The 27,640-nt window shown below is 43.2% G+C and overlaps 2 protein-coding genes across 2 annotated transcripts in view; one reads left to right on the plus strand and one right to left on the minus strand.

Moving 5' to 3' along the window:
- Nucleotides 1-27,640, plus strand: part of ABCC4 (ATP binding cassette subfamily C member 4 (PEL blood group)) — a 157,296-nt gene that overhangs the window by 96,293 nt on the left and 33,363 nt on the right. The window contains exons 14-19 of the mRNA XM_078784419.1: nt 10,299-10,378; nt 18,148-18,298; nt 18,653-18,772; nt 21,005-21,115; nt 21,420-21,520; nt 22,165-22,353. Of these exons, the coding sequence (XP_078640545.1) occupies nt 10,299-10,378; nt 18,148-18,298; nt 18,653-18,772; nt 21,005-21,115; nt 21,420-21,520; nt 22,165-22,353 (752 nt within the window). The remainder of the gene's footprint in view (nt 1-10,298; nt 10,379-18,147; nt 18,299-18,652; nt 18,773-21,004; nt 21,116-21,419; nt 21,521-22,164; nt 22,354-27,640) is intronic.
- LOC144893691 (uncharacterized) lies at nt 4,931-6,948 on the minus strand. Its single transcript, XM_078785051.1, has 3 exons — nt 6,901-6,948; nt 6,051-6,665; nt 4,931-5,912 (listed from the first exon to the last, which is right to left on the minus strand). Exons 1-3 carry the CDS (start codon nt 6,946-6,948, stop codon nt 5,064-5,066), a joined length of 1,512 nt encoding a protein of 503 aa, XP_078641177.1. The 3' UTR covers nt 4,931-5,063.

Below are 27,640 nucleotides of genomic sequence, written 5' to 3' on the forward strand. Positions count from 1 at the left end.
AAGCTGGGACAGAGACATTGGGAATGTTATTTTCGCTCACTTGGAGCACAGTGAGTTATGTTGTACGAAACTGATGGTACCATCATAGGAATGATATATTGGTTGTACAATTGATTAATATTGTTATTACCTTCGCAAAAGCGGAAGGTTATGTTTTGATCGCTGTGTATTTATTTGTATGTCTGTGTGTGTGTGTGTGTGTATGTTATTCGCATAACTCAAAAAGTATTCAACCGATTCGCATGAAATTTGGTGGGATGATAGGTTATTATCCGGGAACCATTTGATTAGATTTTGGAATCGATCGGGTCAAAGGTCAAGGTCAAGGTCATGAAAAGGTCAAAATCGTCTTTTTACCATAGCGCGGTCAATTTGTGTCCAATTTGTATGAAACTAATGCCAAAATGCTTTGCTACACAGATCTTGTAGTCTTTTATTTTGGCAACAAAAGTAGCTGCGGTGAAGGTATGCGCTCTACCGAGTGCCCGTTCTAGTTGTACTGTTATTCTTGTGTGACCTTAATACAATACTTGTTTGTTGGTAACAATTGGTGTGGTTTCACCATTGATCTTTGACACACAGAATAACACATCTTTCTGCCGTGACTCCTCTCGGGGCTCGGAGGTACACCGTGACCGGGGTTTGGGGAGGAGCACGTAACACCACTCCCAGAGACAAACACTACCCTTATGTGTGATACATTGACGGGACAGTCATGCCTTTTCGTTCCTGCGGCATTCCGTCATACAGGCTTTGACACTTTTCACTCATTTGTGCACCCGGGTATTTGAGCAACCCAGTGACTCATCATCAGTTGATACATCTAGACATGCATCAACGCTGACGTGCACCGTTGGGCCAAGCAATGTCTTCAATGCTAATGCTCCAACATCCAATGTCACATTGTCACACCACTTGGTAGCTTTTCAACACAAGAGTATAGGTGTTTCAACAAGGTCCTTGTGGATATTGTCCTGCCCGTAAGCCGATAAACACCAGCCTTGGACGAATAGCCAGAATGGTCCTTAATTCCGAGGCGAGCAGCCAAAATTGGCGGTTGGTCCGTCGCGCGCGGGTTGAAGGAAACAAGCACTTACCTGAATGGAAGCACACGGGTTTATTCCCGAACCTACAACAAATAATCAACACAACAAATGAAAAATGCCACAATAATGATTTAATAAAAATAAATGCAAGACGAAATAAATGTTGAAGTAAACTAAGTGCAATTCCTACTATGAGGATCCTCCACTCAGACATTAATACAAACACACAGGGGAATTATAAAGTAAAATAAAATGTTTCCCTTTTAATCAGCCGGCACTCCGCTTTGGTCCAAAATGGCTTTCAGGGGCTTGGTGGTCGTTGCAGCCAGTGCAGCCACTTGCATGGGAAGCGCTCCAAAAATGGCGCCAAAACTGCGCGTCAAAAATGCCCAGGCATGAGCAAGCAGCCGAGACGGCCCTCTTTCGCTCTCCACTCTGTCCGAAGTGCCAAGAGCCCCACAAACCGCCGCCAAGACCTCCTCCCCACTGTCGAAATTGCCCACGTTCCACCAGCTCCCAATAAAGCTCTCCTCACCAGCCCACACAACAATGGCTGAACCTCCTCCTCCCGTACCAAAACCCAAGAGAGAAATTCTTCTTTCAATTGTCCTTTTTTCCGAGAACATTCTCGCTCTGATGTCACACTGGCCAATCCCCGAGCCCCATCAAATCACCCCATGGTCGTGCTCGACCAATGACACACTTCGGGGTACGGCCTGCCGGCTTTGCTTGGCGTGAGCGTCATTAAGGCGTGGCTTACTTGCCGATCGGCAATGTTCGGGTACTGTCGGCGTACGTGGCGGTCCAATGAAAGCGCTGCATGGCCGGCCTTGTTGTAGTTGTAAAAACGTAGGGAAAAGCTACAGGGGGCAATCACATACTGGGGGAAAACTAACCTTAATCCCTGTCTAGTTAGCACAGCTTCACCCCTTGTGCGAAGACACACAAACAATCTTAAGCTCCAGTTTCCCATTGTCCATGCCATACCTATGCAATCCTATCTGTGCTATGGGATTCCATCATCTACCCCCACAAACGTAACAATATTGTGGGTCCCCTACCACCTTCAAACTGGCACTGTTGTTTACTGACTTGTGTTGACTGCTTTACCCATTGACCAGAGGCTACAATGATAACTGACATCACCGCACTTACCATTGCCAGGGCCTTTGTCCACACCTGGATTGCATGTTTTGGTGTTCCATCGATCATCACTACGGATCGTGGATCTATTGGATCAGCCCTATTTCATGAGCTGACTCAAAGCCTGAGTACCGACTGTGCGAACCACCGCATACCTTCCAGCAGCAAATAGTATGGTGGAGCGTTTCCACCACCAATACAAGCCTTCCCTGAAAGCCAATGACAACTCCACGCACTATACAGACGTCGTACTCTATGGTCCTGCTTGGTACATGAGCTGCTCTAAAATAGGACCTTGAATGCTCCACTGCAGAGCTAGTGTACGGTGCACCACTCAATCTCCCAGGAGAATTCTTCTCAGCGTCTGATAACACCTTGCCCAACGGCACCAACTATGCCAGCCAACTTCGTGCTGTCATGCAGAGCCTCTGGGCGGCACCAATCCACCTTCGTCATGCCCAGTTTTTATTCCCCAGGAATTCAATACGTGCACCCACTTATTCTTATGGCATGAGGCTGTCCGGAAACTCCAGTATCAAACTTGCAAAGTTCCACAATGCTTAAGAAGAACTTCACACACCAAGAATGGTGGTCGTGATACAATCTTCATAGATTGCTTGAACCCAGCTTTGCTTGATGCAGCACTAGAGCCGACCGTGCCACTGACCAACTGGTTGATACCAACTACAACAATACCCTTACCATTGCATACGACTCTCCATGGGCGTCATGTACACTGCCAAGCACGATATGTATGAGAGTACATTTTGCTGTTGATCATTTCTCTTTGCTGTGACTTTTATTTTTACATGGAGAGTCAACATCTCTTATTCTGAAACATTATGTATCTTGTTTGTACCTTTTGTTTGATTAACGCACGAGGAGTAGGAGTACTGCAACGACATAATTTGGCCTTTTATTAGATAACTAGCCGAAACCCGTGGAACATCCACGGAAGGGAGGATGTGGTGTATGGATAGAGTGTACCATTATGGATGGCATAGGGGATTTGCTTGTCCGAGTAAGAGTTAGGAAGAAAGATGAGAATGAAGAGTGCGTATATGAACAACGTATTTATTGCAATCTACTTAAATGACAACGCTACGATATACTTTTGAGGTTAGCGTACACCGCGATCGCCGACACCGGCACAAATGCATGCTCAGGAGTGTCCACTCAGTGGATGGCTTGCTGTCGCCTTCGACTGTCCAATCAGCGGACGGCTTGCTTCGCCTTCACCCAGCAGACGCCAATACGATGGCGTCGTAAGATGGCGTCGTATCGGTAGTTAATCGGATGCTTTTGGGCCCCAACGTTGGCTAATTCAGATTTTTCGAGTATGGTTGTACGTGATAAACAAAGAGCACGGTTCGTAGATCGTAAATCCATTAGTGCCGTGGGCATAGGGTCACTGGGTGCGGCGTAAAAGGGATAACAAAGTCGAGTCCTTACGCTATTATTATATAGATATGTAAATATGCTCTAGTTCTGTTTGTTCAAGGGATTTCCAGTACAGGATTAGCGGGAAGAAGGACGAGTGTATGATATGGTTGCTTTTTTAATAAGGAGAATTGCCTGGGAATCTGAACGCCTTGGAAGTCTTTTTTTCCACGCTGAAGTATATTTAACGAAAGGAGCACACTGACCCTAGATGTCACAATGGTACTGAGACTTTTTCGGGCACACACCTAGGGTCAGTGTGCTCCTTTCGTTAACTTCATTGGTCCTGATTGCAAACCTCCTGACTGATGATTAGCATTGCAGAGACAATGTGTTCATTAGGGTGGTTCTTAGCTACATAAGGCAAAAAAAAAAAATTGAATTGTTTTACTCCTAACCTTTAATTTTTTTGGTATTGAGGTAAAACATCTGCCTGTGAAATATTTTTGGAATACATCAAGTTTTAGGGGTTGCACACTGACTCATGGTTGCCAGCCACTCAATGTTTGCGCCCGATAAGCGTTTATTTCCTGCAATCGGGGAAACCTCTTGCGATGTTCTGTCACAACTTGAAGCAGATATGGGTTTGCTGTTCATCCCTTGTCAGGAGACGATTGTACTCTTCAATGAGAGCAACTTCATACACCAGTGTACAGCTGCACTGTATTCAATTAACTTAAAAACAACTTCAAAATGTGCAGTACATAGCAAGGTCATGGGTCAACTGTAATGGTCAAAATCACAAGTATAGCAGTGGAGAATAAATAATCAACTCCAAACATTTATGCCAAATATATGAAATTACAAACTCCGTGTGCAACCCCTAAATTTAGTCCAAATGGCTTAAAATTTCACCACAAGGGTTTTTCATACATACAAAATTTTTGTAAGTGTTCGGAGCATGACTTTTATAACTTTCACTTTTAAGAACCTAGTCTAGTAGGAAGACTAGGTCCCGCTGCACCCCCCGGAGATATACTTCTAATCAGTGTTTCTAGATTGGAAAAAATGTGTAGAAAATGACTAGCTATGGCCCCAAGCTGAAAAAATGTCCCACATACCATTTTTATGCAAATTACTGCTGCCATTATCAAAAAAACGATTTTTGACATATCTCAGCCAATATTGCAGATAATTGAAAAATGAAGGTGTCTAGACCCATGTTTTGAAGGGCATAGATCATGATAGAACTATTCATAACATGATTACATGTGTCTATGGTATACTAGTATGCTAATTAGTGCTTTATTTACAAAATAATCACAGTTTTACGAAATAATAGACTCATATTAAGGTCCGTCTACACAGACGTTAACACAAAGTTTTATTTTTCTAAATATTACAACTGTCAAAATAGTCCTAGCACTCAATGTGACCACTCTTCTCTTGCTTGTTTTAGATAAACATCATTAGCATTAGTGATTCTACACTGAGTCAGTCATCATCATTTTCATCGAAATCGTCAGAGTCAAACACTTCTTCTCCTTCCTCTTCCTCCTCCTCTTCGTGCTCTCCTGTGTTCAGAAGATCCACCAGTGAGGTTGGTAGGATGGGACCACTGGACCACATTGGTTTCAACAGTCCTTCATCAGTCCTTATCCATCCTTGCTCCTCATAAGGTTTTGGCTTTTCGATGATAGGTTGATCGGCTCTTTTGTACAATGCTACGCGGTGGTTCACACGCTGGATGTGCGGCTTCAGGGCAGACTGGCATGGAGGAAGGCGAGCCAGATCAACCTTGGACTTGGATGTGAGGGTCTTGTCCTCTCCCACCATTTTTCGTAGCAGCTTGGCACGGACAATGTCCACTGATGACTCGCGACTCTGGCCGTACATCACACAGGTGAATTTTTCTAACTGCCTCTCCACCTCAGGGTTGGCATCCCAGTTGTCACCCAGTTCACCGAATGCCCTGTGAAACCTGGGATTCTTCTCCAGCTTTTTCAAGGGCCCGACTTTTCCCTTCCCTTTGAAGGCACTGGTGCAGTCTTCTCCGCTGAACACATAGTACCCCAGGAGAGTGGCACAGTAGTCCTCTCCCAGGGATTCTGCCAGCTCAGAGACGTTGACAAGTTGGCGATGCTTCCCTGACCCTGTATCCAGGTACACCGTCAGCTTGATGTTGTGGGCATGGTGGAGCAGGATCAGGAGGATGTCTGTGTCCGGTGTTCTGACTACAGCGTTCTTGTATCCGATGGTAGCAGCATGATGGAGGTACAGAACCACCCTGGTATCAGTCTCTTCCTGGTTGCTGTAGATCGTGGGGAGTTCACGTACCTCGACCTGAAACACAAAAAGGCACCGCATTTCAATCACCAGTCACTGCCAGTTTCAGATCTAGACAAACATCACAGGTAATCACCTTTTTTTCAGGAAAAATTACAAATTGAATCGCCATTCACGAAGGGCTTTCAATTTTACCTTGCCATTCGTTGAGGCAAGTTGGTGGGCCTTCCCCTCCACGATCAGCACAGCCATCTCTGTTCTCTCCAGCCTGGTAGCTGCCTCTTGTCCACTCCACACTTTCAGAAGAAGCTGGCACATCTGCTTTTTGTTGTCGTCATTTGCAAGGAACATTTTGAAGTCATATGGCTTCCTGGTTGCTGGTCCAGCCAGAATGATCTTCTCTGAGCTGCCCCGCCTCAGCCTTTCCTGCGCTTTGATTGACTCAGGATGGTAACTGTCAGTGGAGAACAGAAAGTGCTGCTTGGCCACCATCTGATCAAGCACCTGCAAGCATATCTCACCACATGTTGGGGGAAGGTTGGCAAGGGTATGCAGCAGCGCCATTCCATCCTGGATGAACAGGGCATCCTTGGGGTATTGCAGATCTTGTGGTGTGGTGTCCTCTAAAAGGTAGTGCAGAATGGAGGCTTTGTTGGTTTTGCAGAAGAACCCATCTGGTGTCCCAAGGCTAGGAGGCACTGGCATCAGGCAGTACTTCATGAGTTCTCCCAGGTCTAATGGCTCATCTTGACTCTGAGACTTGACAAGGAGCAGGAATGCAAGGTTGCTTTGCTCCTGATACTGGATGACCTGGAATGATAAATGGTGATTGGTTGATATGTACTACAGGAAGGACTACAGGTGAAAATTATTCATGTGCTATAAATTGGCATATTTACAATCTTTACATTGTTCATTGATGTGCACTGTCTTTAATAAACAAATTTGGAGTTCAATCTTGTATCTCAATATAGCATGTACAGGACGCCATTTAAAAATACAACATAAAATACAAAAGCACTTGGGTATTGGATTACATCCTTACCTTGCCCTGTGAGGATGTTAGTGTGATCTTCTTGTTACTAGCCTCCATGGTCTTGAGTTTCTTTCTCTTGATTGGGAAACATCTAAATTCTTCCACACTAACGTTAGCTATCTAGGCCAATGAAACATTGTGCTAAGTTACTGTAGCTAGCTCAGCTGTCGTGCCTCTTTCTGGTTCAATTCATATACAGAAGTCAACAGATATGTCTCATGTTTGGCATTAACAAAAGTTTAAGTTACACCGACATTAGGAACATACTGTACATAGATGAGGCTAGCTTTAACGTTAGCTAACATGGTGCTAGCTGGCTCAGCTGTTATTCTGCCTGTTTATGATTTCATGCAGAAACTGAAGTCAAGAGTGTGAGTAACATTATAGTTAGCATCTTACCTGGCTAGATTGGAGGATGAATACCAAGAACAACACACAGATGGAATGGAAGACTGAACTTTCAACTGAGGTATTCAATAACATCAACGTTACCAATTGATACGAGCGCGCGACATTACCAATTGATACGAGCGCGCGAGCGCGCATGTTACATGGATGGAAATGTAAAATGGCAGCTATAGCAGCACTAATTTGGATCTCTAGTCTGTCATTTCTGCACTGTGATTGGATAACATAAAAAAATATGTTTGGGAGTTAACAGCAGGAGTTGGTAGATTTTACGTGGGCTGGGTGAGAAACCTTTAAATAAGCAAGTGAAAATCTCTCGCAATACAAAGTCAATGGTGGGAAGAAAAGTTGAGTGGTACCAATGTTACTGCCAATGTCCCGCCCCTATGCAAGACTCAGGAGCATCTTGTTGACATTTAACCTTGAAAATACCTGGGTTTAGACCCCTTATGTACCATGTTAAGTTATCTGCAGTATTAACGTATCCTTATCATTTGTAAAACTGATTATTTTGTAATTACAGCATTAATATGCATACTAGTATACCATAGACACATGTAATCATGTTATGAATAGTTCTATCATGATCTATGCCCTTCAAAACATGGGTCTAGACACCTTCATTTTTCAATTATCTGCAATATTGGCTGAGATATGTCAAAAATCGTTTTTTTGATAATGGCAGCAGTAATTTGCATAAACATGGTATGTGGGACATTTTTTCAGCTTGGGGCCATAGCTAGTCATTTTCTACACATTTTTTCCAATCTAGAAACACTGATTAGAAGTATATCTCCGGGGGGTGCAGGGGGACCTAGTCTTCCTACTAGACTAACCACCCTCGTGTTAATGTGGCAGACGACACTTGTTACTAGCAGGTGGTGCAACAACAAGTGCTCTGATGGGACTCGATCTGTGCCCTGCTGCCTCATCAAGTTAGCGGGTTTGAGTGTGTGTGGTGGTTGTTATCTCCATTTACGGGTTTCAGAAAGTGGAACGGAGGGGGTAGATGGAACAATGGACACTTCAAATTTTACCTCCGCCACAAAAGGTGAATGGAGGTTATGTTTTCACCCCTGTCTGTTTGTTTATTACTTGCAAAATCGAAGATTTTTCAAGTATATTGGTCAGTTATGTTAGTGGTTCTGTCTGTTTGTCTGTTTGTTTGTTTGTCACCGGCCTACAGGTCACAATTTTCAACCGATCTTCACGAAACTTCACCAAATGGTAGAGTTGGTCAAAATCAAGAAGCCTGTTGTTTTTGGGGTCAATAGGTCAAAAGGTAAACATAGGCCAAAGGTCACCAACTTTGCTAAATTTCTAAAATCTTCAATTTTCATCCGATTGACTTGAAATTTGAAGAGGACTTGCATATCTGGTCACTGAATTCAACCACCAAGTATTCTTGAGGTCAACATAGGCCAAAAGGTCAACATAGGCCAAAAGTCATAGGCCAAATTTCTAAAATCCTCAATTTTCATCCAATTGACTTGAAATTTGAAGAGGACTTGCATATCTGGTCACTGAATTCAAACACCAAATATTATTGAGGTCAACATAGGCCAAAAGGTCAACATAGGCCAAATTTCTAAAATCCTCAATTTTCATCCAATTGTCTTGAAATTTGAAGAGGACTTGCATATCTGGTTACTGAATTCAACCACCAAATATTATTGAGGTCAACATAGGCCAAAAGGTCAACATAGGCCAAATTTCTAAAATCCTCAATTTTCATCCAATTGACTTGAAATTTGAAGAGGACTTGCATATCTGGTCACTGAATTCAACCACAAATTATATTTTAGGTGAACATCGGCCAAAAGGTCAACATAGGCCAAAAGGTCAACAAAGGCCAAATTTCTAAAATCCTCAATTTTCATCCAATTGACTTGAAATTTGAAGAGGACTTGCATATCTGGTCACTGAATTCAACCACCAAGTATTTTTGAGGTCAACATAGGCCAAAAGGTCAACATAGGCCAAGTTTCCAAAATCCTAAATTTTCATCCGATTGACTTGAAAATTGAACAGCATTTGCACATTGAGTCACTAAATAGGGAAACCAACTATTTTTGAGGTCAAAAGGTCAAAGGTCAACTCAAGGTCAACCTCCCAAAATCATTTTTCATCTGAAAAATCGTCACTTTTCTTCCTATTGACCGAGCTTTGATCAAGCTTGTCAATTTTAATCTTGATGAAATGGACAATTTGCTGTATCAATGGAATTTTTTTTCTTGGGGAGGGGGGAGAGCGTATTTTGCAAGTATTGTGCTCCGCATGACGTCTTCTTGTTTGTCTGTCTGTTTGTTTGTGAGCAAGATATTTCAAAAAGTTATGGATGGATTCGGATGAAATTTGGCAAAGATGTAGTGTATGTGACAGGTACAAAATCATTCGATTTTTGGTGAAGATCCGGATTTGGATCCAGCTGGTAGAATATTTTATGTGATTCGTCACCATTGGGAGATAAGGCCAAAAACGATACATAGCAGGATATCTCAAAAAGTTGTGGATGGATTGGGACGAAACTTGGTGGAGAGGTTGGATGTGTGACAAGGACTAATCTATTCGATTTTGGTGAAGATCTGAATGTGGATTCGGATATGATAATTATTTAATTTATAAGTGATTCTTCACCATTGAGTGGACAAGAACATTGGTTTGGTTTGGCGACATTGGTTAGGTAACAAGAACAAGCCGATTAGATTTTGGTTCAGATCCGAATCGAGGTCCGGCCTATCATTGCGATACAAAACAAACAGTTCAGCCTGGCGGAGGTATGCGCTCTACTGAGTGTCGTTTTAATATTACTATACAGCACATTTTTAAAATCTCATTTGCATTGTAAGCATTCTGCTCTGTATTTCATTTACCATGTCAGATTGGTATGTTTTCAACAGACATGCATTTTGCAGGTTCACCATAAGTTGCGTATTATTTTTTTGTATTCTGTATTCTTATTTTTTTAGTAAATCTTTATATACTGACTTGCATTTCAGGACGGGTTCTGAACCGGTTTTCCAAAGACATTGGACAGATGGATGATCTCTTGCCTTTCACGATGGTTGACTTTATGCAGGTGAGAGAGCTTCTGAATGCGCACCGTTCTATGTAAAAGTGTCTGGAATAATGCAAGTGACAATTTGGTACCAACATCGAGAGAGAATGATGTGTTTGTCATCCAAAAAGTGGCATTACTTTTGGCCAAGCTTAAAAAAGGAATCTTTGTCCCCACATCTCACTGTGGGGGTGTTGGGGGGGAGGAAGGGGACAAAGATGTGGTAGGGTGTTTTTGGTTCCCTCTGGACCTGCCTTTCATAGCTGGTCGCCCCGAGCATTCTGTGGGTTCCGTTCCTTAAGGTTTGGTAACATTGGCATTACAAAGTCCATCAGATAGCATGGCCACACCATTAATTTTGCCTCATGAACTAACTTGCCATTTGTAAGTGTTCTTTGAGTTGCATGACATTGCAAGCATTGTTTGGTAAAGACCATAAACACAGAACGCTTGACAAGTGTTCGTAATGAATTTTCATGTCAAGGCATTGCTTGTTTCATTTTTAGCTCGTATACGACGAAGTCGACATGAGATGTTAAAGCAGTTCCTTCCTTCCATAAGTCATGCAGTCCTTTGTCCGCCCATTAACGTTTTAATTTACATCCACAGGTGGTGAGATAATCTATAATAATAAAAGGCAGTGTATGTGTGCGTCTCCTCCATAACTCCAAAACCATGAAATCTAGCGGCCCCAAACATTGCAGGCATACTTATCGACCTCCAAGGGATTGAATGAATGAAAACTGGTTGTTTGGATGTTTTTGAAGATCATTTATGCTAACAAGCTTAACTTTAATCAGCCTGCATGCAGGTTGCTCAGCTAGGGGTCTTAATTCCATCATTTTGTCCACTCAATCCAAGCATGTCTTGCCTCAGAACAGGTCGGTTTCTGTACAATAATGCTTCATATTTACGAGTGGTAATATAACTGATCTTCATCGCTGTATTCCTGTATACATCGCAATGCTTATAAATGCCAGTGTTCATGCCTTTATTTAATTTCCACAAAGCTTGAGAATCTCTTCACCTGAACAGAATTTCAACATTTTAACTGCCGAATTGACCTCAGCAGCAGTTTCAACTATTAAAAATGCTTAGGCTGACTCCCTCCTGGTCTGTACCGTATAGCGACATGTGGTAAGGCTTCGCTCTCCCTCACCCCCATCCTTTCTCCCTCCCCTCTCTCTCTCCCCTTCCTATCTCTCTCTCTCTCTGTTTTAATTTAAATCTCTTAATTTAACCCCTTAATTTAACTTGGCTTTAATCAAAATTTCATTTCAGGTCTTGTTTTAAATTTTAACCTCTTAATGTGTTTAAAGCCCTCTTGCTTTGAAGAACTGGATGATGAGGAGCTTCTGCAAACTACTTATGAGAACATGTCAATAACTCGTACTTTCTGAGGAGCACTCTACAACTTGCATTAAAAAAACCAAAATAACAAATGTCTTCTGCTGAAAACTTGTGCTACCTTAAATGACTTGTTCATGATGACCAAAATGGATTATGATGAGGACACTCGTAATGTATAATGACCGTTTTTTATGCATTATCTAGGTGAGTGGAAGAGTCAGGTGACGGATGGTAAAAATGCAACATACTGACTGGTGCAGCGTCGCCACAATCAGACAAAAGGCAAGGGAGTGGACAAACAGAAAAAGAGAGGAGACAGGAAGGGAGGAAATACATGAACATGCAAGAAAGATGGTTGGGTTAGACTGAGTAATGGGGAAGAAAATATCATGGGAATGTATGAGAGACGACGCAATATTGTGGTGTTCCGCTTGCTTGAAGCCCTGGAAAGAAAACACGATTGAAATGCTTTTGGAAGGTAGTTCCAAAAATTGGAGAAAAGCAAAATCAAATACTGGAGGTGTGAGATGAGCCTGAATATTTTGGGAGTTTAACCAGGAGGGGTTCACTGGACGAATACATGAGCAGAGGAGGGTCAAGTGACTGAGAGGGCAGAGAGACTAAGAGGGCGTCACCATCTGAGAAGAGATTTTTATAATAGGCCACCAACTTGTCTGTGATATGAGAGCAAGGGGCCTTGTGTTTCAGCTTCATTGCAGGAGAGGCCAATAATGAGAATTTCACATTCCACAGAATTCAGGAGAGACAGATGCGATGCTGTTTCGGATGTCAACGATAACTCGATGCCTCTTCGTGAAAGACACGGTGGGTTCTTTCACATCCACTGCTCCTCCGGCTTAACGTCCATCTGATGGGTGGCATACACATAGCCCTGCCTGTGAAACACCAGGATGACAGTTTAAAGCTGGGCTGAGATTCAAACCCAGGCTAGATGTAGCTTTCAGATTTTAGATTCATAGGTGAGTCTTGGCTATCCTACCTGCCTGAGCAGGTGGAATTGCATGCTTTGAAATTTGTCGGCATGGCGGCCAAGTATTATATTAAAAGATGGCTCAGATCTACCACAGTTTTTTAAAAGTTATATCACTTGCATATACACCTGACCAAATTTAAGTGTTAAACAGAGAGGAATGATATCCCATATGCCCTTGTGGTATCATCTCTGGTTTTCATCCGGGAGACCTAGGTTTTGATTCCTGGTAGGTGAACCATTGGCCGAATGGCTTTCTTCTGCATTAATGTCTTTGGAAGGGAACTCGTTTTAGATACTCTGTGAAGGCTAGACAGTGAATATCATTCAAGTCTAAGGACAAAGTTTTCACATGACACATTGATTTTTAGGCCCAATAATAAATTTGAACGGTGTGTCACTGTTCCTTTTATTTTGTAAGTTTGGGTTGTTTATCACTAAGGTGACATTCAATTTGCGTGGTTGAATACATTTTTGTTGTTTGGTGAGAAAATGAGTTGCAGAGGGAAGGATGCCAAGAACAGGTAGGTAACTCTGCTGGTCTTACTTCTGTTCAGGTGTATGATATTATCCAACAACCTACTTTATAACTGCACAAAGCCAATGCATGTAGTTAGTTTTCAACTTATCCTCTAAAGATGCATCTGTTCTTATTTGCCACTGGAAGGCCCTTTAATCTGTGAAAATTGTTTAAGGTTTAACTGGTTCCATGGACATGAGCCTTCATTTACAAATGTAATTCAATTCCCAGGATTTATTCTGCTCACTCAAAATGTTGAAGGGCTTCAGAAGCAGTTGTAAACAGACTGAAGCTTGACAGGAGATAATAGTAGACTGCTGACTTCTTCCAAACGTGTTTGGATTTATGTCTCTTCCACTCCCATAATCATGGCCGGTACCATAAGTGTCATGGAATGGCACATGGTTCGTCACGCATGCCCGGAGGAGCTCAGTTGTCCTGTCAGGCAGGTGAGATTGTTGAGGCAGGAGGGCCAAGTGAGAGCTTGCATTTCATTCTGCCGGGTGTCTGATGAGGCTTGGGGTGTGCATCACTTTGGCTTTGGCTATGGTAAAAATTTCCACCTGTATTTTATTTCCATACCTTCAAGATGTGCTATTTGATGCAAAATTTGTGACAATTTACTTTAGGTTAAATGAAAATTTAATGAAATTAAGCATTTATAAATGAAAATTAAGCATTTCCCCTTCCCCCCAAAAAACTTGATGACCTTAGTTTGCAGATTGCTGCAATGAAGGGAAAACCAGAAATAACTAGAACGGCACTCGGTAGAATGCATATCTTCGCCAGGCTGAATAGATTACATTTTGCATCCACTGATAGGCCGATCTGCATCCGGACCTGAACCCAAATCTACCTTCTAATCTAATCAGCTTGTTCCTGTCACTTACCCAACTGATCCACCAAGTTTTGTCATAACTCGTCCACAAATTTTTGAAATATCATGCTATATATCATTTTTGGGTCCCGTCTCTCAATGATGAAGGATCACTTCAAAAATTTTAAAAATTCTCGTATTCGTATTCGGATCTGGATTCGGATCATCATCAAAATCTAATCAATTTGTCCATTGTTACATGCACACAACATGTCCACCAAGTTTCGTTTTAACCTGTCCATTACTTTTTGAGATATCATGTTATATATCGTTTTTCACCCCATCACTCAATGGTATTTGGATCTGGATCTTCACCAAAGTCTAATCAATTTGTCCTTGTCACACACCCAAACTGTTCACCAAATTTCACCGACCAGATATCTTGCTCACAGACAACCAGACAGATGGTTGAAAACATAACCTCTGTCCACCTTCGTTGGTGGAGGTAATGAGGTAATTCTCTGTATTGTATGTATGTACTATGAATGTATGTATGTATGTATTGTTACAATTGTGGAGGTAGATGATGGATTTACCATAGTGGAGGCAGGATTGTATAGGGATAGCATGGACCGTGGACGCGTAGGAGACGTCTCGATGAATTAAGTATGGAGACCCGGAGCTTAAGTTGTTTACGTGTCTTCACAAGAGGGGTGAAGCTATGGTAAATACAGACTTGGCATTTAATATGGATTTTTTTTTTCTTGACTTGGGTTTACTTTCTGAACTCAGTATATCAATCTGGTGAGTTTCTTTTACGCCTCGGTGATTTCTTTGTTAAAAGAACCATGTCACTGATTGTCTGTCGCAGCAAGAAGTCAATAACAGGATTATATCACAGGTGGCATGACAAAATGTACGGACAGGTACATTTGACGATTGCTTCACAATCAGGTATATAAGGGTTGTTGCGTTCTGTATTAGTGGAAAACAACTGCTGCACGTCTACAAAAGTTATTGCCGCTTCCTCTGGAGATGGTCCGTCAACTCGACAATGCTGTTTGTCATGGAGTGGTGGCTTTAAGAAATTCCGCCATGAAACAGCGCGCTATTGCTCAGCAGTATGGCATCACTCAAGGTCAGGTGTCAAAGATCCTGAAACGAAATGCTCAGATGGGTGTCCCTTCTCCAATACCGAGGCCAGGACGTCCCCGCAGAACCACAAGGAGGGATGATCGCCAGCTGCGCCGGTTAGTCCGCAATGGCCGTACCAAGTCAGCTAATTAGCTTAGGGCTGAGTGGCAGCAACTGGCAAATGTGCCTGTATCCAGAAGGCTAGTCAACCAACGACTGGTTCAAGCAGGCTATCATGCCAGGCGTCCCCTGAGAAAGCCACGCCTCACCAGACAACACCGCCAGCGCCGATTGCAGTGGGCCAGAGAGCACCGTCAATGGCAGCCAGGACACTGGAATCACGTGATCTTCAGTGACGAGTCTAGATTTCTGGTCTATCGTCAAGATGGCCGCATCCGAGTGCGCAGACAAGTGCATGAAGCCTACAACGAAGATTGTATCGTGCCAAGAGTCCAAGCTGGAGGTGGTGGGCTGACCGTTTGGTCTGCTTTTCATGCAGGGGGCAAAACTGACCTGGTTGTTCTGAATGGAAACCTGAAGTACAGGGCCATTCTGGAAGAAACATTGCTTCCATTTGCTCGTGCAGCCTTTCGAGGAAACTTTGTCTTCCAAGATGACAATGCCTCATTGTGCTCGCATGATCCAACACTTTCTTGCTGACTGTGGTGTAGAGCATATGGAGTGGCCTGCCATGTCCCCGGATATGAATCTGATAGAGAACTTGTGGGCAGAATTAACACGTCACATCGACAACTTGGACCAGCAGCCTACCTCTGTGCGTGCATTGCAGCAGGCTATTGTCACTGCATGGCAAGCGATTCCTGTCCAATCCTTGGCAAATCTCGTGAACAGCATGCCTCAACGTGTACGTGCTCTCCTGAATGCTCGTGGGGGTTACACGAAGTACTGAACTGTAATTTTACTGTCCGTAATCCCAGTCGTAATTTAACTTATGTTTTTGTTCAAAAATTTTTTGGCTAATGTGCAAAATAAAGAGATACTTCTGGAAAACGTACAGAAGTTTAACACAGTACTGTCCGTGAATTGAGTTCGATATCAGTTTACATCACTTTCAAGGATCAATTTATTTGCTTTGAAATGTCAAATGTGGTTTTTGTTTCTTTTAAAGGTCACATTAACAAAATCTAGAATAATTTAAACATAATTCCAATTAACTTTTGGTTCCAAGTCATCTTGAAAAGTAAGTTCACCCCCACAAAAAAAATATTCCATATTAAATGTCAAGTCTTTAGATAGGGGTTAAGATTAGTTCTCCCCCAGTATGTGATTGCCCTTGGTGTTTTTTCCTTATGTATTTACAATTAGAACAATGCTGGCCATAAAAACCCTCGTTACAACAAAAACAATAACAACAACCGTCCATTAACCAACCATATCCGGCATAAATGCAGACAGAAGTCTGAACATTCTCGATCGGCAACGAAACTCCGCCTCCAAAGAATTGTAACTGACAGGTCACGCCCCAAGCTTCGTCATTGGTCATGGAGACACGGGGTGATTTGATGGAGCTCGGCCATTGGTCAGGGTGACGTCAGAGATAGAGAATATTTGAGCAGGAAGAAGAAGAGTCTCTCTCAGTCTTTTGGTCTATCTGGGTCTTTGTTCTCTCTCGGTCGCTTTTGTCTCTGGCTTAGCTGCTTCTGGCTCAGGTGCACTCATGAGGAGAACTTTTCGGAGCTGTTGTGTGAACTTTTGCAACGTTGGAGGAGGGGGTGTTGTTGGACTGTGGTGCTTTTCGGGGGAGCTGAAGCCGCATTGCGCTTGGTGGTGGAAGCGAGGAAGGGCCGTTTGACTGCTTGCTCACACCTGGGCGTTTTCGGCGCCATTGTGGGAGCGCTTCCCACGCGGGTAGCTGCGCGGGCTGTGGCGGCCATCAAGCCCCTCAATGCATTTTGGACCAGAGCTGTGTGCCAGCCGTTTAAAAAGGGAACATTTATTTTTAATTTATGTTTACCCTTGTTCGTCTTTGTGTCTGAGTGGAGGATCCTCAAGTTGAATATATCAGCTTTACCTCACCTTTCATTTTTATTGCATTACGTTTACTTTTATTAAATCATTATCGTGGTACTTTTATTTGTTGTGTCATGTTTCTTTGTTCGTGGGTTTCGGGAATCAACATGTGTGCTTCATTCAGGTAAGCACCTCGCCACCTTCTGTCCCACATGCACCATAAAGATAACCGCCAATAATTCGGCCGTTTGCCTCGGAGCACCACCGTCAACAGCACCTCCTCCTCCGACTATTCAAAAGTCCCACAACAGCTCCGAAGGCTCTCCTCAAAAGCTACACACGAGCCAGCCTCAGCCGAGAGCCAAAGACAAAGGACAAAGAGCGACCGCCCGATACGAAGCAAGCACGAGAGAGAAAGACAGTGGGAGCAATCCTCTTCCTCTTTTCGAACCTTCTCGCTCTGACATCATGCCGTCCAATCATGCACTTCGGGGGCGGGGCCTCATGGCCCTCTTGACTGCCCACAGATTCTCCGCCTCTATTGGGCGGGGCCTTTTTTCCTATCTTGTTCATGTGGCGGGCTTACTTGTCGATCGCTCTGCTCGGGTTCTGTCAGCATGCATGTTGGTTACTGTTGTTGTTGTTGTTGGCGCAACGAGGGTTTTTATGGCTGGCCTTGTTATTAAAACGTAGGGAAAAACCACATGAGGCAATCGCATACCGGGGAAACTAATCTTAACCCCTATCTAGATAGCTAGCACAAGCTCCACCCCCCCCCCCCCACCTCCCGTGTGAAGACACATAAACAATCTTAAGCTCACAGTTTTACCCTACTTATTAACCCTGCCGTCAGGGTGGGGTTCAGTCCTGTCAAATCGGAGGAGTCAGGGATGTCCTGTGGGAGGAGGGATTCTGTTCAACAGATGATGTCCGGTTTATCAGCAGCGGCCTAGATATTTGAATTAATAACACATTGAATTAATGGAACTTCTTACCTATTTTACCAGCTATTTCTCATGATCATCGGTGCGATCATTGTTGCTGTGAGTGTCATCCCATGGCTGCTTATTCTGGTGGTACCCCTTTGCGGCGCCTTCTTTTTTCTTCGCCACTACTACCTAGCAACTTCACGTGACATCAAGCGCCTTGAGTCAACAAGTATGCATAACCACCTGCTTGTTTCTCCACAATGAAAAGGGGGCATCTGCAAATTACATAGATAAAATGGAAGAACTTTTGATATCTTCTTCCCCTATTCCCCCTCCCATAACGCATGTTCCATTTCCACACCCAAAGTCCAATAAAATTTCTTTCCTCCGCTTCCTTTACTCTCCTCCATTTTTTTCCCCTCTTTACGCTTGTTACTTCTCATATCTCCAACACTCATGACATCAAGCTTCTTCCAAATTTGATTCTTCTTGTCGTGGTCATGTTACTAAGACTAGCTTTAGCTTAATGAAACGATTAACTCTCAGTTTATTCTGTCTTTCTTGTTCATATTCATGCCCCCAGCTCGTAGTCCAGTCTTTTCACACCTCTCTTCAAGCCTAATTGGACTGGAAACCATCCGTGTGTACAAAGGCCAGCAGCGTTTCCAAAATGCCTTTGACTGCATGCAGGATCTTCACACTGGTTTGTCTCGGATACCCTCGTGAAACCTTTGCTTTAACACTCGCTAACTTGTCTCCTGTGTGTCAGTCTGATATTGGGATTTCAACGGAGTCCATGATGTACGGATATGCAGAGCGTGTAGGGCCGTGGGTCTGTAGTGAGATGTTCGCTATTAATTATGTTTGAAGCATATCTTCCCTTCCTTTATTGTGGGCCTGAATTTAGTAATGTATATCACAATGCTCACTTGATGTTTTTAACATACTTTATTCCTTTGTAATTCACAAATAGTGCTATTACTATTTCAAGGTCAGACAGGTGAGCATTCTTTTTTGACACAAAGCGTAGGTTCATGGACGAGTGAGGTGACAGAGGATCGACGGCAACACAATTGCAGTGGGACAGCGCACCAATGTAACAAAAGAATGAATGAACTGGAGGAGAGAGAAGAAAGAAGGAAATATAGTAACCTGCAAATAGATGGGGAGAGGTAGGGTTAATGAGGAAACACTAGAAGATTGCACGCATAGGGATGAAGGTTGACCTAAAATGGTGGTGCACTACTAACTTTTGAAGCCTTGGAGAGAATGAGGAAGGAAGTCCCCCAAGCAGGAGAACAGAGAAACAAAGGGCAATAAAACATGAGCATGAAACATGAGCAATAAGCCTGGATTTTTGGAGTTTCACAAAGGGGTTGATGGAGGAATGTGTGACTTGAAGCAAGACGTGAGGGGAGGTGTTATAAAATGGAGAAGCTCCAAAGTTCTCTGTTGTAGGCCTTGTGCTATGTTTGTATACAGAATCAAGTCCCAATGAAGAGTGAGCTGTACAGTACTAACAGTGGGGCCATGGGTTCATGGGCATGCAAAATAAATAACAAACTGCAAAATAGGAGCGAGAGGAGCGGAAGAAACCTGCAAGTGCGTTTGTATGATTGGTGAAGAAATGAGCGCAGGTAGGAATGGAGTGGTAGTTTGGGAGGTGTGGATAACATGAGGTGGTGCACCTCCAGCATAAATCCCTGGAGGGAAGAGTAGGTAAAATATGGAAGTTTAAGAAACAGAAGGAAGGTATAACAGAATGGGGAAGGGTGTTAAACCTGGATTTTGGGACTCTAACCAGCAGTGGAATTCTGTAAAAACTAGAAAGTACATAGAGCACTTCAGAAAAAAGGATGTGGGCGGGGTCTGCAAGCAGCAAATTTGATTGGCCGAGATGATGTAAAATGTCATAATATCTTGTCCAAGTACTGTTAAACGGAAGGGTTTTGAAATTGACAAAAAGGCGATTCGTGTTCTACAGTGTTGAAGTGTATAATTAAATTTAAACAAATTAAAGATTTTAAAGGTTATCGAAAAAAATATTTTGGAGGTTTACCGCCATTGATGCAACGTCTTTTACACCACACCATTTAACACATTACATTCATTCTTCATGCATGTTGTTTGTGTCCTTTATGACGACCTTAAAAACAGTATGCTTCCTGTTTGGAAATGATTGTCACACATTTTTTTTGACCGCCAGACAGGCAGACAGAGTAAAAAAAGGTATCTCGCTCCTCGCTGCGCATCTGCGGTTGGGTCAAATTCAGAGCCAAAGTACTGTTAAAGTACAAGTTTGTTTTCCCATTAGTGTTCAAAATATAACATTCATTTTAAATGAAATTTTGTTCCTCGATCATAAATTGACGTTGGTAGACAGACAGACAGAAAAAAAGTGAACCAATTGCTAAACCCTGCTTTTTCCTTCATAATACACATGTCCTGCAGGAACTGGGTAGGGCCAGAGGAAGCGATAACAGAGGAAAGGCCACCAACCAGATGTCTGAGATGTAAGAGAAACAGGCCTTGTGCTTTGGTCTTATCACAGGAGATGCCACTAATATTGAGAGCTTTAGATTACACAAAATCCAGACGAGACTGGTGTGAAGCGGGGGCCCTGTCTATAGTGGAGAGCAGTACTTCATTAAGCTATGGACAAAGACCTTGTTGACTGAGAGGTTCAGATTTACCAAGGAAGGACACGGCACAATGGAGAATGCTCATTTTTCTCTGCTGAGTATGTTTCCATTAAGGAGTCAGGACAGTCGAATACCCTTCTTTTTGATTGGACGCTAATGCTTCACGCAAGTAGTCTTACCCAGTCAGATTATGCGGGAGGAATGCGTCATTACGATTGAAAACGTCATCCAGCAGATTTTTCTTTGTTGCCTTGTGTCATCTATCCCCTTTATCCCACTCCTTATTCCTTCAGCGTCCTGGTTCTTGTTCCTGACCACATCACGCTGGCTCGCCGTGCGCTTAGATGTACTTTGTGCCATATTTGTCACCGCAGTTTCGTTCTGCTCCATCTTCCTTGCTAGCGGTGAGCGCTTATCTTGAGCATGTTGCCTTTCCACACCTTCAAATCACTTGCTTCACAATCATTTTGGATGGATTTTTTTCCGCAGTTCAGATTTTTCCAGTAATTATTTTTAAAAATAGCCACGATGATCATTTAAAAAATTAACATTGACTTCACAGCTTGTTTCTTGTTTTTCACTTTTGCTGTTCTTCAAATTGCTCAGCAAACTGATATAACACGAATTATATAGTTATTTCATCCTCGTTACCTTTATTATCATCTCCCCAGCTCCACGACAGACTCCTTTCTCTCCCTGTCACTGTAGTGCTCAACGCAGGCGATGTTGGACTTGCCGTGTCTTATGCCACAAGCCTCACCGGCATGTTCCAGTGGGGCGTCAGACAGAGCGCCGAAGTGGAGAACCTGGTACGATGATGCATACCCACCAAGTCACTAAGGGATTATTTTAGCGATTTTTATTTTAACTGTTATGATTCATTGATAAAAGAGCAAGTGAAAGGTGCAATTCATGAAATCAAAAATCGCAATGTCACTTGAAAGTGGTGGGGTGAGATATAGACAGATGCCTTTTTGTCAAATCGTGTCCTGTTTGAGCACATCCCATGACACATCCGTGGCATGAGGCCTATTATATTTTGTGAATTGGTTTGGCTTGCTTTCCTTCTTCATTCTGCCAAACATCAGTGTTGCAGAACAAGTCACTTTTTTTTTTCCGGCAACTTGCAAAGTTCATGGAAGAGCAAAATAACAAAGGAAAGCAGGCTGACGAAACAAACAACGGAACGGATAGGTCGCAACAAAACCAACCTTCAAAAGATAAGTCTAGATAGAGTAGACTTGCTTAACTTTCAAATTACCTTGCCTGTATCATTTAGCCACCATGACAGCGTATTTCTGTTGAAGATGTCGTGCCTGAAATGGAAGGAAACCCACATGACAGAATCACGCTACGCTGATGATCCACTGAGGTTTCATTTTGTTTTTGTTTTTTTATGTGTGCATGCACAGGCACGTACGGTTTTACACGACATCAATGTCTGGTTGTGCAGATGACGTCGGTGGAGCGAGTGATGGAGTACAGTGACCTGAAGCCTGAAGCTCCTTGGGAGGGTCAGGCTCCACCAAAAGACTGGCCATCTAACGGAACAGTTGTGCTCGACCGGGTGAACTTCCGTTACACGCCGGATGGACCGCTTGTGCTGCGCAACCTCAGTGTGGCATTTAAGGCAAAAGAGAAGGTAGGCCTCTGTAACAGAAAGTAAAGGTAAAAGGTAGTGGCAGCCTTTTTTTCGACGTAGCCCATCGGGCAGAGCCGTCTAGAACAGTGTTTGTCCGTCTGTATCAGAGAGTACATTCGTACTCTCTATGTAGGGGTGGTGTGGAAAAAAATGTCGCTCCCATCTGCTACATACAAAACTAAAGTTGGATTATCTTCTTTACAAACTCACTTCGGCTACATATGAGAGCCTACCTGGTCTGTTCAGCTGATTGTCGAGGTAGGGATCATTTTTCAGTTCTCCAGACCAAGGCAAAAGCAAAATAAAGCAAAAAAACTGGATCGGTCAAACCCGGGAATTCATCTTCTTGTTCATAATAATGATAATGATAATAATAATAATAATAATAATAATAATAACTAGCCGAAACCCGTGGAACATCCACGGAAGGGAGGATGTGGTGTATGGATAGAGAGTACCATTATGGATGGCATAGGGGATTTGCTTGTCCGAGTATGAGTTAGGAAGAAAGATGAGAATGAAGAGTGCGTATATGAACAACGATCGCCGACACCGGCACAAATGCATGCTCTGGATTGTCCACTTAGTGGACGGCTTGCTTTCGCCTTCGCCTGTCCAATCAGCGGACGGCTTGCTTCGCCTTTGCCCAGCAGACGCCAATACGATGGCGTCGTAAGATGGCGTCGTATCGGCAGTTAATCGGATGCTTTTGGGCCCCAACATTGGCTAATTCAGATTTTTCGAGTATGGCTGTACGTGATAAACAAAGAGTGCGGTTCGTAGATCGTAAATCCATTAGTGCCGTGGGCATCGGGTCACTGGGTGCGGCGTAAAAGGGATAACAAAGTCGAGTCCTTACGCTATTATTATATAGACTAGCCGAAACCCGTGGAACATCCACGGAAGGGAGGATGTGGTGTATGGATAGAGTGTACCATTATGGATGGCATAGGGGATTTGCTTGTCCGAGTAAGAGTTAGGAAGAAAGATGAGAATGAAGAGTGCGTATATGAACAACGATCGCCGACACCGGCACAAATGCATGCTCTGGATTGTCCACTCAGTGGACGGCTTGCTTTCGCCTTCGCCTGTCCAATCAGCGGACGGCTTGCTTCGCCTTCACCCAGCAGACGCCGATACGATGGCGTCGTAAGATGGCGTCGTATCGGCAGTTAATCGGATGCTTTTGGGCCACAACGTCGGCTAATTTAGATTTCTAGAGTATGGCTGTATGTGATAAACAAAGAGCACGGTTCATAGATCGTAAATCCATTAGTGCCGTGGGCATCGGGTCACTGGGTGCGGCGTAAAAGGGATAACAAAGTCGAGTCCTTACGCTATTATTATATAGATAATCATCTTCTTCAGACGGCATATTTCCGAGCTGCCTCTATCAATGGCAATGATTCTGCTACCATTCGACAGAGTTTTACTTCCTGCAACATCCTTTGGTGTTATAATTCTCGTAGCTTGAAAGGATTCCACGAAAAGTAGGTAAAACTACATTCCTATCTATATAATTTAACCCTTTAGACTGCTGAGACCCCTTAGAGTCTAAGGGATCTCAGCAGTCTAAAGGGTTAAAAGGCACATTTGAATAGTACGTAATTAATTAATAGATGTGAAAAGGTATGACACACACACACAGGTCTAAGGCTTAGACCTTGGCAGACCCTTTAACACTTGACCCAAAAGACCCCTGAGGACCCAAAAGTCCCCGAGGACCCAAATCACCCAAAAGTCCCTGATGACCCAAATCACCCAAAAGTCCCCAAGGACCAAAAAGTCCTTGATGACTCAAAAGTCCCCGAGGACCTAAAAGACCCTTGAGGACCCATGACCCAAAAGTCCTTGATTACCCAAAAGACCCAGATCACCCAAAAGTCCACGAGGACCCAAAAGTCCCCAAAGACTCAAAAAGTCTCTGATGACCAAAAACTCCCGATGAACCAAAAGTCCCTGAGTACCCCAAAAATCCAGATGACCCAAAAGTCCCCGAGGACCAAAAAGACCCAGATGACCCTGATAATTCAAAAGTCCCTGAAGATCCAAAAGTCCCCAATTAAAATTTGGTCCAATGGACCAACGGGCCCCCTAGTTTAATAGGTATTTGAACTGACATTTAGTGTTCCTTTCATCTTTGTTTTGGCATACTGCATCGCCAGGAGTGGTCAATAGGTGAGGGCGAGACTACCTGAAGTAAGCTGTAACACGTGCCCTTTTGTGGTTTGTTTTCAACATATCCAATCACGTGACTGTTGTCGCGAAGGGTGCACTAACCGGAAGTTACATAGTTCCGCGGCGGCTATACAAACATTTCGTATTATTTTTCATAAAACTTTATATTGTTAGAAAGAGAATTACTTCTAGCTTGTCGGAAAGTTAAAATTTTAAAGATCAGACAAGAATTAAGCGAGTTATGTCAAATAACCTACACCGTTTCCATAATTTCCGGCTGTAACACGTGCCCTTTTGTGGTTTGTTTTCAACGTATCCAATCACGTGACTGTTGTCGTGAAGGGTGCACTAACCGGAAGTTACGTAGTTCCGCGGGCGCCTATGGTCAATTAATTGTCCCCGTCGCACCGCGGAGCAAAAGGGGGACTATGGTTTTCCCCTCTGTCCGTGTGTCCATCCATCCGTGCGGGCGTGCGTGCGTAAGCGAAGGACCGAATTCTAATTTGGTGTGTGGGTGCAACCCACGTCTAAATCCAAGATGGCCACCGCCATGTATGTCTGATGCCATGTATGTCTGAACCTTGTGAGCGGAATATCTTGAAAAATAAGCGAAGTACCAACTTCTAATCTGGTATGTGGGTGTATCTAGGCATAAGGAAGAACACTGTTGAAAATTGGGTCGCCATGTCAAAATCCAAGATGGCCGCCGCCATGTATGTCTGAATCTTGTGAGCGGAATATCTTGAAAAATAAGCGAAGTACTAACGTCTAATCTGGTGTGTGGGTGTATCTAGGCATAAGGAAGAAGGATATTGAAAATTGGGTCGCCAGGTCAAAATCCAAGATGGCCGCCACCATATATATGTCTGAACCTTGTGAGCGAAATATCTTGAAAAATAAACGAACTACTAACTTTTAATCTGGTGTGTGGGTGTATCTACGCATAAGGAAGAACGCTATTGAAAGTTGGGTCGCCACGTCAAAATCCAAGATGGCCACCACCATGTATGTCTGAACCTTGTGAGCAGAATATCTTGAAAAATAAACGAACTACTAACTTCTAATCTGGTGTGTGGGTGTATCTACCCATAAGGGAGAACGCTATTGAAAATTGGGTCGCCACATCAAAATCCACGATGGCCGCCTTGCGTCTTCCACTTTGTCAACTCACATCACTTCACCGATGGGGGACCGAGGCGTAACGCTTGTTGATGTAGGCTCCGCCCCTTCCCTCTGTCCCCGCCCTATTGGTTAAAGGGAAACCACATCAGTTATTTTGGGTATTTCTCAGTGCAGGTCATTGTGTTGCCTGAGGCTGGATGAAGACATTACTCTTTGAGAAACGAGCAATAAGACAGAGTTGAAAGATAGTCAGGGTTACGTAAGACCATATAGAAACACATGTGCAGTATTTGACATTGCTGACTAAGATATCTCCCGCACTTTTGCTCCAAGACTGGGTATCCACTGAGTACCGTACCATTGTGTTATTCCACATTGTAAAAAATTACAGAAACAAGTTAATAAAAAAATTTATGCTAAATTAAAAGGGCAATGTAGGGATGACAAACTACAGTCTAAACGGTCCTAAACAAGATAGGGATGATGTTGGTTTAGAGAGTAGCTAACAGTATTGCCATCGCATAACAAACCCGACATCACTGCCTCATTTACACTTCATCAATTATATTGCTTCAAGCTTCTACAAACACTCCACTGGTTACAACAGTGCTTGATTACTCTTGTGGTATAGCCACATACTGAGACTCCACAAATTAGCAGCCCGAGTACAATGTTATAATCTCAGTACATGATCATCAACTTCTTACAAACTGCATGAATATCTCTTATAACAGGATTCTATAATTATCTGCATTTGTGATTGGTTATTCTGTGCTGATGATGAGGGGAGTGTCGTTGAAGCTGAAGGGAAAGGTGTATGCTGCATGTGTGAGAAGTGTTGTGATTTATGGGAGCGAGACATGGGTAATGAACGTAGAGCAGCAACGAAGGCTGGAAAGGGTGGAAATGCGAATGGTTCGGTGGATGTGCGGAGTATCGTTGAGAGAGAGGAAGACAAATAATGAATTGTTGAAGATGATGGGAATAGAGCCTGTGATTGATGCTGTGAAGAGGAACAGGTTGAGATGGTTTGGTCATGTGTTGAGGAAGGATGAAAGTGACTGGTTGAGAAGAGTGATGGAAATGAATGTAGAAGGAACTAGAGAACGGGGAAGACCGAGAAAGACTTGGCTAAAGATGGTGGAAGAAGAAATGCGGGCAAGGGGATTAACAAGGGGAGATTCAGAAAATAGGGCAAAATGGAGAAGATTGTCATGGGGACCGCAAGGCTACCCCCGCTCTAGCAGGGAAAATGGCCTTTAAAATGCATGTTGTTTGTGTTTGTTGTGATTGGTTACTCTAAGTTGGTAAAAAAGAATAGTAGGAAAGACAACTGAAGCTGCATGATGTCCCTGAAATTATGTAGGAGCTTCTTATACTTGTGCAGAAATGATACATAGGAGCTTCTAATACTTTTAGCTCGGCCTAACCCGAGACAATAGTCTGGAGGCAGTGATGTAGGGATTGTTATGTGATGGCAATACTGTTAGCTACTCTCCAAGTCTAAACCAACATCATCCCTATCTTGTTTAGGACCTTTTTAGACTGTAGTTTGTCATCCCTACATTGCCTTTTTAATTTCGCCTAATTTTTTATTATTAACTTGTGTATGTATGTATGTCCCCTCAAACGTATACTAATCAGAGCTGAGAATCTGGTCACATGACAGGGTGATGTGATTACGTCTGATGTCATTACGGCCTTGCTGCGGCTGACTCTCCACGCACCGCCATTTTGATTTATATGCCGTTCAAGCCGAAACATATTGGCGAACCTGTCATATATCACAATCGCCATGCTCTACCTTTACGGTTTTCATTCAGTGTGAAACAAACAAACCGATTGTTAAAATGACCCCTCAAATATCAAAAGCATCGGCGTTACGTCTCTTCCAACAATACGGTACGTATAAGGACATAGGCGTTTATGACTCACTTTCCACTTCGGACAAATTAAGCCCAGGTTTCTTAATACAGTGGTATCATTT

Source organism: Myxine glutinosa, chromosome 9 (assembly GCF_964187855.1).
Source record: "Myxine glutinosa chromosome 9, kmMyxGlut1.1, whole genome shotgun sequence".
Lineage (NCBI taxonomy): Eukaryota > Metazoa > Chordata > Myxini > Myxiniformes > Myxinidae > Myxine > Myxine glutinosa.